We start from the raw sequence: 15,136 nt of genomic DNA on the forward strand, positions 1-15,136 counted from the left end.
CTGCAAGTTTTTTCTATCAGTTCCCAAGTCAGTAAGTTGTTTATGAAAATGATGAACAACAATGGTCCCAGCATCACTCCTTGTGGAACACTACCTCCATATTTAGCATTTATCATGGCTTCAGGATATTCCAAGCTGCTTCATAACCAGTTAAATACTTCGGAGCTGTAGTCACTGATGTAACATAGGAAATTTAACAGTCACTTTGCACAAAGCAAGCATCCACAAACAGCAAAGAGTTAATGATCAGATATTATGTGTTTTAATTGCTGTTAATCAAGAGCTAACTATTGTTTGGGGAGTGTCATGGGACCTTTCACTTGAGAGAGCTGACAGAGTCTTGGTTTAACATCAAGTCCAAAGATGTGCAGGTTTGGTGGATTAGCCATGCTAAAATGCCCCTTCGTGTCCTAAGATGTGTAGCTTAGGGGTATTAGTGGGGGGATTAACAGGGATAGGGTGGGGTGGGGGGAGTGTCTTGGTCCTGGGTGGGATGCTCTGTCAGAAAGTCAGCGCAGACTTGATGAACTGAATGGCCTCCTTCTGCACTGTAGAGATTCTATGATTCTATGGTTCTATCTTAAAGGTGTCACCTCCTCCAAAGCAGCATGTTTTTGGTTTACTGCACACGAACATCTGCCTGGATTTTGTGCTGAAGGTCCTGGGATGCAACTTGAATGCACAATTTTTTGATTTGGATACATAACGGCTACAAACTGAGCTGGTACATGGCAGCCCGATTCCAGCTGCCATTTGGTATATGTTTATTTATTTGATGGTTCAATTTCAACTTTGCCCCTGTCAATTCCACAGGGAATGCCTCACTACACATGACCACCTGCTGCCATCTGTAGTATTTTCTCTCCAAAACCATTTCCTCTGCTGTTCCCCTGATTCTAATACGGGCAATTTAATCCAAACTTCAAGTTGGCATCGGGCACCACCAACACAGCCATGAGGCTGTGACTCTATGGCCAAAATTTTCCAGCCCTCCCTGCCAGTGGTATCTTCTGGTTTGGCCAATGGCTTCTCACATCTCCCCACTCCACCTCCCCCTCCACATGCCGGATTCCCCAGTGGAGAGGGTGCGAGCCACGGAGTAAGTCAATTCATTAGTGGGAGACTAAAAGATCCTGTCATCGCTAATGGCAGGCTACCTTCGCCACCATGAAACAGGCCATGGGAGAGGAGTGGAAAATCCCACCTACTTGTCCAAAGTAGTAGCAAGTGCAATCTATGCCAGTGGGACTTGAAAAAAACGGCAAAGATGTCATACAAATTGGACGTCTTTCACCAGAGTTGCCTACGTAAGATCCTGGGTATCATTTGGAGAAACAGTATCATCAATGAGAATATACTACAAAGGACTAGTTCGAGGCATCTCTGGGACGTGGTGAAGAAAAGGTGACTGATACCAGCAGGACTCATTCTTCACCTCCTGAACCAACAAGTGCCAAAGTGGCAGCAGAATGGACAGCATTAGGCACAAGAAGATGATTGTACCAGCCAGAGAAGACCTAGTGAAGTTCATGTAAGGAGGGCCCCCAAAAGCGGAATTCCACCTGGGCTGGAATGAGACAGAATGCGCTGGATCTTGCTGACCATTGTACCACATGGGATCAGGGGAACTAAATCAAACTCTAAGTAAACCAAGTTTACCATTAGTTTGAACGGAATCCGCTTAGTTAATACCACATTCCTTGACCTCACCTTGAGCTCTAGTATAGGTCGCAGAAAAGGCTGGATGTAAACTTTTGTCAAACTTGGCTTCAAATTCCTGGACTTCTCTCAACATCAAGTCTAAGTTCCTGCGCCAAACCACATCTGAATACAGTGGAAGGTTCTGCTTCTGTCTTTGATCTACTTTATTTTGTCTCTGAAAGCTGTGGAAATGATCTGGAAAAATCTCGCTCTAGTTCTTCTCTGAAATGATGTTTAAATTGCCGGAATTCTCTTCACATCCACACTTCTGCTCTGGACAGTACCAACTGTTCCATAAGGTCTAGCTTCAGTCCCTCATCTGCTCTTCTGCACTATTGAAGGGAACTTCAGTCAGTTTACAGTCCAACTCCCAGCAGTTTCTGTGCTCAATATACTTTGTAATTTCAACTGCGAGACATGCTGAACTGAAGGTCTATGGCCTTGCCATGTGAAGTGATTTAATCCAGCGTTAAGATATTTCATTGTGTATACTTCTGCACAATGCTCCCCAGTTCATAGAGAATATAAAATCTGTGTCGCCCCATGGTTAAGTTTAGCCAGAGTGTTGATATTTCACTGAAACAGAATGTAATATGAACTGGTGTGTGGAAGGTCATACTTGCAATGTAAGATAATAAACTAGATAAAACGAAGACAGACCAAGCCACTCAAGCATATTTGTTCTTATGTTTCCAGCATTTCCCAGACTACATCATTTAATTCCAGATGGTGAAGTTACAACAATCAAGATTAACCGCTGTGATGCACATGAAAGCCTTGGCATCAGTATTGTGGGAGGATGTGAAACTCCTATGGAGAATATTGTCATACAAGACATTTATCGAGATGGTGCTCTTGCTAAAGATGGTAGACTGCTACCAGGAGATATGATTCTAGAGGTACTGAACATTACGAATTAATGTGTAAGGATGAATTGTATCCTGCTTCCTTTAGGCTCCTTACAGTATATTACACCATACAGAAAGGCATTAGGAAACTGTCTGTCCATCCCCCCCTGGATTCCCAGTAATATATAACTGGTTGACTAGGGGAGAGAGTGGTATAGTGTGACTGATATTCTTTTTGAAATCATTTTGCTTTCTCCTTACTACCTGTTGATTGCTCAGTTGATTCCAGGAATTTACAATGCTGTGGATGCTGGGAAAACAAGGGGCAGCATGGTGGCACAGTGGTTAGCACTGCTGCCTCATAGTGCCAGGGACCCGAGTTCAATTCTGGCCTCGGGTCACTGTCTGTGTGGAGTTTGCATATTCTCCCTGTGTCTGCGTGGGTTTCCTCTCACAGTCCAAAGATGTACAAGTTGGGTTTATTGGCCATGCTAAATTAACCCCATTGTCAGGGGGATTAGCAGGGTAAATATGAGAGAGTATGGGAATATGGCCTAGGTGGGATTGTGATCAATGCAGACTCAGTGGGCTGAATGGCCTCCTTCTGCACTGTAGGGATTATTATAATTCTATTCTATGATTCAGTGAATCCTGTGGAGGCAACAAAGGTCTCATTCACCTGTTGGAAAGCTAGCAAGTCCACCCCAGCCCCTTCATTTTGCCTCTTTCCAAGAAGGCCCACTGCATCTTGTGTCACTGAGGCACTTAACAGGCCAGCAGAAGGTCCCACCAGATCACCGGAATACCAGTCCACCCACCAAGAGCTGCCAGCCAATCTGAGGCCAGTAACTCCAACCCTACTTTTTACTTACAGCACCATCAAGGAGTAGGTGAACAAGATCACTGATAAACCAATAAGATGATGTTTTTAGTTTAACATGCAATGATTCAGGAATTCAATTGATTTACTGAAAATCCCATCAAATTAGAAGACTTAACTAATTAATTAATGTTGCCTCCATGCTAAATAATGATTTAATACAATATTAATTATAGATATTTCCTGTTGCTTGTTGCCAATTTTTTTGTGTCACTTACTTTTTAGCAAATATTTTCCAAATAAACCTTTTGTGACTGGTTGGTTCATGTGAAATTTTACAGAAGCAATTTTTTTTAAAGAAAGATATTTTTTTCTGTAAAAACATTCACTGTCCTGATAATTCTGTTGGAGTCTCCAGCATTGCGCAGAAGAGACCCCACTGTCACAGAGTTGGGCTAGATGCCCAGAACTTACTCAGAAGCTTATTCATAGGCACGGGGCATGGGACCTGTGTTGGAAGTGATTTTTGAGCATGATTTTTCCTCATACAAAACATATTTAGAAAAAACTTGCAGAACAATTCCTCCCCTTCCCAAATCCACGCACATCGCCATCCACATCACCACTCCAACCCTACACCACCTTCACCTCACATTATCCCAACCCACATGCCATCTCATCCCCACACCACTCTCATTCCTGACCCTTAGAATTCAACCTCTCCTTAGAACTGAGGTGAGAAGAAATTTCTTCACCCAGCGGGGGGTAAAGATGCGGAATTCACTACCCCAGAATGTAGTTGAGGCCAAAGCATTATCTGATTCCAAGAAGAAGTTTGATATAGCTCTTGGTGGATCATGGGATATGGAAACAAGGGTGGATCAGGATATTCAATTTGATAATCCGCTCTCATCAAAATGAGTGGTGGAGCAGGCTCGAAGGGCCAAATGGCTTACGCCTGCTTCTAGTTTCTATGACCCCACCTCTGCATCACTTCTGTGTCTTTCCAGTTCCTTCCTTGGCCCTCGTCACAATGGCTGGATCCTGTGGACTGAAAAGGTAGTCACCCAAACCCTAATGTAAAAGGCTAAGGCCACAGTTTAAATTGCAGTCAGTGATGTGCATCTTGGCTTCAATGCTGACCAAGAGATCTTCCCCATTACAGTTCATGTGTTATGTGCATATATATATGTGAAAGTCTTACATAAAGAATGTATTTCCTGTAAATGTCACACGTACTTCATGGAACACTTTCTTGATCATGCTTTGTTAACATTACATTATGTTTTCTAATTTGCTACAAATAATACAAAAGCTTCCTCAGGTTTCGCTGTTTTCATTTATTTTAGGATTGATGGATTTTTTTTTGGTCCAGGTAAATGGTACAGACATAAACTGTGTGCCCCATAACTATGCAGTGGCAGTATTGAAACAACCCTGTCAGACTCTGCTGTTAAATGTGCTTCGAGAACAGCTCTATAAATGCAGAAGCAACGTTGAAAGTAACTGCTCCAGAGATGACAGCTTCCATGTTATTCTCTACAAGAGGGCTGACCAGCCTCTGGGAATAAAGTTGGTCCGTAAGTCTGATGAAGCTGGAGTTTTTATCTATAATTTACTGGAAGGAGGCCTAGCAGCTCAGGATGGCCAGTTGCAAGTGAATGACAGGGTCCTGGCCATTAATGGACACGATCTTCGGCGTGCATCTCCTGAAATTGCAGCACATTTTATACAGGTTGGTTTAATTAACACAAAATGATTTATAGCTGATGTAGCTTATTTACAGCAAAATCACGAACATCATCCAGGATGGTAAAAAGCACAATAGTTGGATTTTTTTTTTAATGTAGCAATTCCTAACTTCCTGTGAGAAGGAGTAATTAATAACTCATAAGGGATTATCTTTTAGTTGCTAATGTGACCATTTTTACGTTCTTATTCTAATAATAGTTCTGTATTAAGAAAGATGAATTGGGTACATTTACTGACATAGGAATAGAAGGCATTGCTCTTTGTTCATTATCTTCCTTTGAGTCAAGAGGTCATGGCTCCAATTTCAAAGACAAGTACTGATTCAGTGTTGCACTGCCTTTCGGATGACACATTAAAACCATGCCGACCTTGTAGGTGTATGCAGAAGTTCCCATGGCAGTTTTTGAAGAAGAGCAGGGGGGGTTCTCCTGCATGTCTCAGAACACTGTTGTCTGTCAATTAATATCATTTTAAACAAACGCATTACATGTTCATTTAACTTAAGTTTTTAAAGTTTTACTTATTAGTGTCTTAAGTAAGCTTACATTAACACTGCAATGAAGTTACTGTGGAAATTCTCTAATTGCCACACTCTGGCACCTGTTCGGGTACACTGAGGAAGAGTTTAGCTTAGCCAATGCACCTAACCAGCATGTCTTTTGGGAGGAGACCAGAGTACCTGGAGGAACCCCCATGTAGAGACATGGAGAAGGTGCAGACTCCGCACAGTGACCCAAAGCGGGAATCGAACTCAGGTCCCTGGCGCTGTGAGGCAGCAGTGCTAACCACTGTGCCACCATACTGTTCTTGAACCTCACAATGTGTAAATTGATGATGGTTTGCTCGTAGGTCGCACTCTTAAAAAAAGTACTTTTCAACTATTTACTTCCTGGCTATGAAGCATTTTGGGATGACCTAATGAAAGACGTTTTATAAATCCAGTTACTCCCATTCTAATTATTGTATGGTACAAAGTCTGACAGTTACCACATTTAATAAAATGAATAGATGATAAAACCTGGGAATGCTGGAAACACTCAACAGGTTAGACAGCCTGTATAAAAAGGGGAAGGTAGGATTAATGGTTGAAGCTGCAAGTCTTTTATTGGAAGTGGAAGATATTACAGCTGAACAGTTTACAATGAAGAACCAGAGCAAAAGACTTGGGAAAATAAAATGTATGGTCTGTGATTCAGGGGAGGATAAGAAATGGTTCAATGAAGGAAGTGCTAATGGTTTCAGACAGAAAGAGGCAATAATGAAAGAAATTAGAGAAGTGAAAAAATCTGAGAGTGAGAGAATGTGGAAACGATAATAGCAGAGAGCTGGGTCAACAACAACTTGTATGTCATCTTTACTGTAATAAAATATCCTTAACCTGCTTCACAGGAGCTTTATAAAACAAAATTTGACACCAAACCACTTAAGGAGATGTATCAGATTACGAAAAGCTTTCTCAAAGAGGTGGTTTTTAAGGAGTGTCTTACAAGAAAAAAGTGAGGTGGAGAGGCTGAGAGGCATTGCAAGTGCATTTCAGAGTTCAGGGCCTAGGTAACTGAAGGCAGGGACACTAATTGTAGAGTGATTAAAATAGGCAGGAGAGTGCAGATGTCTCAGAGGGCTGGAAGAGATTACAAACTGTGGGAAGGATGGGCCATGAAGGGATTTGAAAACGAGGATGAGAGATTGAAAATCAAGATGTTGTCTTACTGGTTGCCAGTGTAAGCCAGCAAACAAAGGCTTGATCAGAGAATAGAATTTAGTTAAGGTACAGGCAGCAAAGTTTTGGATTACTTCAAATTTACATGGGGAAGAATATTGGAGACTACCAGGAGTGTGTTGGAATCATCAAATCTAGAGGAACAAATACGGACTAGTTTCAACAGTGGATGGGCTAGAACAATGGCCAAGTCAAGCATCATTATATAGGTGGAAATAAATATTCTTACTGATGGTGCTAATGATTGTTGGAAGCTCATCTGTGGATCAGATATTACACAAAGGTTGTGAATAGTCTGGTTTAGTCTCAGGCAGTTGGCAGAGAGAGAGATAGAGTCTGTACCTAGGGAACAGAGTTTGGAGTCTGGACTGGAAACAATGGCTTCTGTCTTCCTTCGATTTGATTGGGTTTGATTTATTATTAGCATACAGTAAAAAGTATTGTTACTTGCATGATATGCAGACAAAGCATACCGTTCATAGAAAAGGAAAGAACATAAGAACATAGGAGCAGGAGTAGGCCATCTAGCCCTTCGAGCCTGCCCCTCCATTCAATAAGATCATGGCTGATCTGAAGTGGATCAGTTCCACTTTCCCGCTTTCTCCCCATAACCCTTGATTCCCTTGTCTATCAGAAACCTATCTACCCGTGATTTAAATATATTTAGCGAGGTAGCCTCCACCACTTCAACGGGCAGAGAATTCCAGAGATTCACCACCCTTTGAGTGAAGAAGCTCTTCCTCAACTCCGTTCTAAACTGCACCCCCCTTATCTTGAGGCTGTGCCCTCTAGTCCTGCTGTCCTTTCTGAGCGGGAAGAATCTCTCTACCTCTACCCTATCCATCCCCTTCATTATCTTATACGTCTCTATAAGATCCCCCCTCAGCCTTCTGAACTCCAACGAGTACAGACCCGGTCTATTCAGTCTCTCTTCATAGGCTAACCTCCTCATCTCCAGTATCAGCCTAGTGAACCTTCTCTGCACTCCCTCCAAGGCCAATTTTTCCTTCTGCAAGTGCGGCGACCAGGAGAGAGTGCAGAATACAGCATTGTAGTCATAGCTAGGGTATAGAGAAAGATCAACTTAATGTGAGGTAGGTCCATTCAAAAGTCTGATGGCAACAGGCAACAAGCTGTTTTCGAGTTGGTTTGTACATGTCCTCGGACTTCTATATCTTTTTCCCGATGGAAGAAGTTGAAAGAGGGCATGCTGGCCGTTTCCTGAGGCAGCAGGAAGGGTAGACAGAGCCAATGGTTGGAAGGCTGGTTTGAGTGATGGACTGGACTTCATTCATGACCCTTTGTAGTTTCTTGCGGTCTTGGGCAGAGCAGGAGCCATATCAAGCTGTGATACAACCAGAAAGAATGCTTTCTATGGTGCACCTGTAGAACTTGGTGAGAGCTGTAGCTGACATGTCAAATTTCCTTAGTCTTCTGAGAAAGTAGAGGCATTGATGGGCTTTCTTAACTATAGCATCGGTGTAGAGGGACCAGGACAGATTGTTGGCGATCTGGACACCTAAAAACGTGAAGCTGCCAACCATTTCTACTTTGTCTCCATTGATGTAGACAGAGGCATGTCCTCAGCTATGCTTCCTGAATTTGATGAGTACCTGTTTTGTTTTGTTGCCACTGAGGGAGAGATTATTGTCATTGCGCCAGATCACCAGATTTTCTATCTCATTCCTGAACTCTGTCTCATCGCAATTTGAGATCCCACCCACTAGGCTGGTGTCAGCAGCAACTTGAAAATTGAGTTGGAGAGGAATTTGGCCACACAGTCATAGGTATATAAGGAATTTAGTAAGGGGCTGAGGACACAACATTGTGGGGCACCGGTCTTCCCAGTGTTTACTTGGAGGACATTTTTGTTCATCCAGTACTAGATGTTGGATAAGCAGCCTGATGATTTGGCATCAGTGAAGGAATTGAGAGCGGTGGTGGTGAGGGAGAGCCAAGTGCCATGTGAAAACTAATAATGTACTTTTGGATGATGTCACCCAGAGGCAGAATAGGAGGGGCCAAGGATAGATCCTAGGGGAGATAGCAGAGGGAACTATGCAAGAACAGGGAGATAAGCCATTGCAAGTGGTTCTTTGACTATGATTAGACATGAAATTATGTGACAGCAGTACCACCCAGCTGGATGATAGTGGAGAGGAGTTGCTGGAGGTCAGTATGAACCATGGCAAAGGCTGAGGACCAGTCAGATGGTTGAGGAGGATTGGGTAACCCAGTCAAATAGGATGTTGTGTGTAAATTTGGTAAGAGCTCTTTCAGTACTACAGAAGCGATGGAAACGAGGAATTTCAGGAAAACTGGGCATGGATTTGACGGGTGATGACACAGTCAAAGACTTTGAATAAAAGATTGGCGATGGAATAATAATTTACAAGGATAGTGCACTCAAGGGTTGGATTTTTTTTGAGGAGAGTGGTGATGATGGCAGATGAAAAGAGAGAGGGACAACACTTCAAATGAGAGACACCCATTCATAATATCAGCTAACATGGGAGAATGAGGGTTGAGTAATTGGAAGTTTCATGAGAATAGGATTAAGGGAGTAGGATGTGGTTCTCATGGACCAGATGAGCATAGAGAGGGCATGAAGAGAGATAAGAGAGAAACTAGAGAAAGATGCAAATTCAGAACTGGGGCAGAAGATGTCAAAGAGGATGTTTGGCCAGGAGGGTTAGTGGAAGACAGGAACACAGTAGAGGCAGCTAATCAGATGGTCTTGATCTTAGTGACAAGAAGATGCACAAGCTCCTCACATGTATTGTTGAAGGTGAAGGTGGAAGAAGTGGAAAGGGTGATTAAGAAGATGGTTTGCAGTAGAGAAAAGAACCAGAGAGTTATTTTTTAATCCTAGAGGATGATCCAAGATAGTGACCAGTTTCATTAAACACAAACAGGCTTCGACTGTGGTTTATGTGGTCCAGCCAGATCTGATAGTGGATGAGTGAACCAGTTGCCCACCATATCCATTTAATCCCATGTACATGTTAGGGGAGTGGAGAAGAGGGCAGTGGCAGGAGGAACAGCCAGGGTGAAATCGGGTAATGGTTGCATTGGAACGAGAATATCAAAGGTGGACGTACCGGTTTGGTGAAGCAAATCGGTAGGTAGAGAAATGTGGTCAACAGGAGTGCATCTTGGAAAGTGAAGCTTGAAAAATCTGGAAAAAGGAAGGCTTCTGTCAGCTGGGGAAAAGAAGCAGATGGCACCAAAGGTACAAATCCTTCATGCTGATCATGTACAAATAGGGCAGTTTAAGCAGCTAGTTCACAGCCGCACCCATTGCTGGAGATGCTAGTGCATCCCTCCTACTGCAGCGGCAAGAGAAAATGGGAGTGGTGGTTAAAATCTGAATTGGTTCAAATGAAAATAAGATCACAAGGCTGTGAGGTACCTCGTAGAAACTTAAGGTGCTGCTCTTCAAGCTTTCATTGGAACAGTGCAGATGGTCAAGTACATAGAGCTGAGAGTGTGGGTGGGATGTAAGATTAGGGTTGATTTGCAGGCTGAATGGGTGTATAGAGCAAAGCAATCACCTAATCTATGTTTGGTCTCCCTGATATAGAGGATAGTGAGCAGGAAATATAGATCAAGGTGTAAATTGATGTCTCATCAATGATGTTTGGGGCTCTGAATGGCAATGCCCACCTCTGAAGAGGTGAAAGTACAGGTGTTGCGTTCCCTGCACTTGCATGTGAAGGTGCCAGGGGAATGAGCTGTTGTGAGGGGAAGGTAGCAGTGGACCAGGGTGTCCCAAGTGTGTTTGGTGGTGAAATCACATTGGAGATTAACAATGGATAGTGATCTGCAGGCTTATGAGGGAGTCCCTAAACATGATTCTGATAGGGAGAGGAGTGAGGGTGGAACTGTGGAGGGTGGAAGAAACATAGTTGAGGGTCCTATTGAAGGGAAATTCTTATCTGAGAAAAAAAATTAGAAGTCGGGGTGAAAAGTTATATCAAAAAACATGCAATGGTAAAAATGGAAAAAAACGAACTGAATCCTTACAGGAAGTGGAGTAGGAAGAAGTATTATCAGTGTTGCTGTGGAGGTTTGTAGTAAATGGTATAATCTAAAGTTGGAGAAGGGGAAAGTCAGTGTCAGACCATATGAGGGTAAGGATGGGACATAAATTTAAATCAAAATTAGTTAACTCCTCCAGCTGAGGGTGAGAACAAGAAGCAGGAACATTCAATGAATGAAAACATGTAAAAGCAGTAACAAGGGCCTAAAATGGTTCTGGCTAAAGCAAGCAATGAGCATAAAGTTGGAGTTAAAAACAGGTTTAATAATTCATACACTGATATTAGTGCTGATGAGTGATCGGCAGTCAACACTACTTAGCAGTCTCCAGACCATCAGTCTCCTTGTACACTTGAACATTCATTTTGCACATATTGCATGATTTTGTTTCCTATTGAGGCTAAGCAATTAGCCTTGACATTGACTCGGTAGCGTAGATTTCAATGAGAAACCTAGGGGAGGGCAGATGGATCTACAGCTGTTTGACCACAAATTACATTGTTGCGATGCTTATTGTTATCAATATCAGAGACATGAACAGGAGTAGCTAGCACCTGTTTGGACCTTGAAATCAGAACTAAACCTTTGGTACTAAAAGTAATTGCAAGCGGTCCTTAGCACAATCAAAACACCAGAAAATAGTTAACTTGTCATGTATAAAAATACAAGATTGCAGGAATGGTAGACATTATAGGTAATGGATAATATTGAAATAGCTGCTTGTTAGTTGTAGTGTAAATATTCAGGAAAAATTGTACATCAGTTTTGAAGAGAGTTTAGGGTTTATTCAATGGCTTTAACCAGTGGATTATAAAGTAGCTCCTTAAAGAACCTCTTAAAGTTTTGATATTAAACAGATTCAGAGGAGACTCGGAGTTATTTTAATGATTGAAACTGATTTGGTAACACGAGTACATTCTAAATCCCCATATTAATTCTCTGCAATTCAAATGTATTTTGCTGCTTGCTAGTTTTATTTACTTAACAAATTAAATTAAGCTGCACTCTTAAAACAAAGCTGAAATAGTAAAAGTTGCTGTAAAATTTTACCCACCTCTACTCAAGTAACTGGAGTGCATGGGAAATCACAGCCCTGACATTATATATATATGCCTTATGGCTCTCAAGCCCAGCCATCAATTCAATTTTATTGTACTCTCGTTACATTACTCAGCAGTAATTCATTTATCTGAACCATAAGGATCTATTTAAAAGGTAAGAATGCATTAATAGGTGCTTCACAAATCAGGTTTTAATGGGTAAATGATATATAGAAGTGGGCCAGTTCCTTTTTAAGTTTAACAACTGAAATTTTCAAAGCATAATTTATGATATGTGATATTTGTAAAACAGCAAATTTAATGAATTATCACAGAAATACCTCATCTACCAGATTAATTCTGCAAAAATGATATGAAAGATAGTTCCACTGAATTATTATTACCAAGTGTAGGTATTTTCCTACCTTCTGTTTTTTGATTACTTTATTTTGTTTTCTGTGTGGTCCCAGCTGTCTTGTCCCCACCAGTGATTATTTTTTAGTGTTCACTTTCAAATTGTTGCTTTGAAATCAACATATCCATTTCAAGGCAGTTAGATCATTTCAGATTTTATCAATTAGCAATTACAGGACTTGAACTGACTTTAAGATGGGAGAAGAGAGTAGACAGACCCATTATAAGAACAACTTTAAATTCATACCATTACAGTAAAATAATTATTGACATTGTGAACGGGCTAATGTATTTTAATTCGAACATGCAAAAAAAAACTGGGAATCCCATTTTACACTGCTGTTTGGTGTGTTCTGTTTCTTTACCTGAAGTTGGTGAGTGCAAATTCTAATGTGGAATGTGTTTGCTAGGTTCCTTTTTGTTTGATCTGCATTTATATATCATCATTTAGGTGAGCGAGGATCGAGTACATTTTGTTGTATCAAGAAAGACCAGAGAACAGACCCCTGATATCTTGCAAGAGAGTGCCTGGAACAGTAGTAACCCAGTCAGCCCTCATGAAAGGAACTTGCACAACAAGGTAAGGGCAGAGATTTCCTCTAGTCCTTCCTGATACTGTTGGAAGGATTAAATTGATTTGTTATTGTTTTGTATAATTCCAATTGAAATATATCTTCTATCACCAAATAAAACAAATTATATATTGAGCAGTAGGTATTAGCAATGTCTTTAGTTGTCTTAGAAATTTGAACCAAAGCCTTCAGGCAAAAAAGGAATCTCTGCTTTCCTGTTAGGGGATAAAGCATCATTTGGCAGGTCGCAGAGTGCAATATTGGGCTGGGTTGCACACCTGTAACAAAGCCCCTGCCCTTCCATTTAAATTAGTGGATAGAAAAAATGAGCGGCTCTATTCTAGATGAGTAATCTTCCCTGTACAGCCACCCCTCCAGCCCCACCTCCTCAATTGCTCTGTCTAGGTGATGCATTACACCCAGATTGTAAAGCCAAATATTTATCCCAGATGCTGTTGGGGGAGATTTAGTATCATTCATATTCTACTCCACTGCATCTGCCAATGTGTTGTAGGAACAAAAGAAATAGAAGCTGGTGTGAGCCATATGGCACCTTGCATCTGCTCCACCATCAAGGCTAATTGTCTACCAGAGCTCCACTTTCCTGCTCAGATCACATATGATGATACAAAGCGTGTAAAACTTCGAACATTGTGAACTGTGAGGTTAACAGTGCAGAACTTGAAAAGGACATAGACAAGTTGGTGGAATGGATGTCTAAGTAACAGATGATATTAAATGTGGAGAAGTGTGAAGTGATACATTTTAGTAGGAAGAACATGGAGAGACCATGCAAGGTAAAGGGCTCTAAAAGGGCTGCAGCAACAGAGGGACCTGGGTATAAACGTGTATAAATTGTTGAAAGCGGCAGGATGAGTTGAGAGCGCAGTTAATAAAGCATACGGTATCCAAGCCTTTCTTAATAGGGATACTGTGTACACAAGCAGGAAGGTTACGTTGAATTTGTATAAGACACTAGTTCAGTCTCAATTGGAGTATTATGTTCAATTCTGAGCGCCGCACCGTATGAAGGATATGAAGGGATTAGTGAGCATGCAGAAAAGATACACAAGTGGCTCCAGGGATGAGGAATTTCAAGTATGAAGATAAACTAGAGAAGTTGAGATTGTTTTCCTTGGAGAAAAGGAGGCTGAGAGGCGATTTGACAGAGGTGTTCAAAATTATGCAGGGTCTGGATAGAGAAGATAGGATTCCCACTTGTGAAAGGATTGAAATGAAATGGCAAAGATTTAAAGTAATTGGCAAAAGCAGCGAAAGTGATATGAGGAAAAACACCTTATGCAACAAGTGCTTAAGTTCTGGCGTGTACTGCCCGAGAGTGTAGTGGAGGCAAGTTCAATTGAACATTCAAAACATGATTTAACAGTTATCTATAAAGGAAGAGTGTGCGGGGTTGCTTGGGGAAAAGTAGGAAAATCAAACAATGTTCATTCAGAGAGCTGGTGCAGAAGTGACAAGCCACATAGCCTCCTTCTGCACTGTAATAATTCTGTGATATCCCTTGACTGCCCAAGAGATCAAAAATCTATCGATCTCAGCACTGAATAATAAAGGATCATACACAAACTGCTGGGCAAACATTTTCGAAAGGTTTACCACCCCACCTGTGAAGGAAATTCTGACCTCAATCCTAAATAATTGACCCCTTATCCTGAGATATTGCCCTTGTGGTCTAGATTTCTCAGCTGAGGAAACAGCGGAGTGATTCTCCCAAAAATACTGAATTGGCGGGAAAACTGTTCTAAATCCCAACTGTTTTGTCAGTTCAGCTTCTCACCTGAATCTCCGCACTCTGTACACTGAAGAGGTCCTAGTTGTGAATCTCATTAAAAACCCAGGGGTGGGTGGGTGGTTGAGGGGAGGCCTATTCTTGCTGGTGTCTGATTGTTCTGGAACTCTGCGCGTGCACAGTGGTCCCGAACTATCAGATTCCCCATTTGCTGGCCAGCTCAATTGCTCCTACCCGCTCACCCTAGCAGATCCCCCACCCCCGGTCAGATCTCCCCCCAAAGGCAGGCACCCCACCCAGAGCCCGCCCCAATCACTGGCCCCTCTCTCCATCCCAGACCAATCCTGTCTGCAGTGGCAGTGGGTTGCCCCCACCCCCACCAATTGCCCATGCACCCCACCCTATTGACACTGCCCAATACCCGATGGGCAGTGCCAAGGTGCCCCCTGGGCATGGACATTTTGCTCCTTGGGCAGTG

At 42.1% G+C, this 15,136-nt stretch overlaps 1 protein-coding gene across 1 annotated transcript in view; it reads left to right on the forward strand.

The window, feature by feature from the left end:
• Positions 1-15,136, forward strand: part of lnx1 (ligand of numb-protein X 1) — a 124,286-nt gene that overhangs the window by 63,665 nt on the left and 45,485 nt on the right. Inside the window, exons 4-6 of the mRNA XM_080187544.1 lie at positions 2,398-2,600; positions 4,745-5,104; positions 12,788-12,916. Of these exons, the coding sequence (XP_080043670.1) occupies positions 2,398-2,600; positions 4,745-5,104; positions 12,788-12,916 (692 nt within the window). The remainder of the gene's footprint in view (positions 1-2,397; positions 2,601-4,744; positions 5,105-12,787; positions 12,917-15,136) is intronic.

This window comes from Carcharhinus amblyrhynchos, chromosome 1, assembly GCF_965287045.1.
Source record: "Carcharhinus amblyrhynchos chromosome 1, sCarAmb.v2.hapA, whole genome shotgun sequence".
Lineage (NCBI taxonomy): Eukaryota > Metazoa > Chordata > Chondrichthyes > Carcharhiniformes > Carcharhinidae > Carcharhinus > Carcharhinus amblyrhynchos.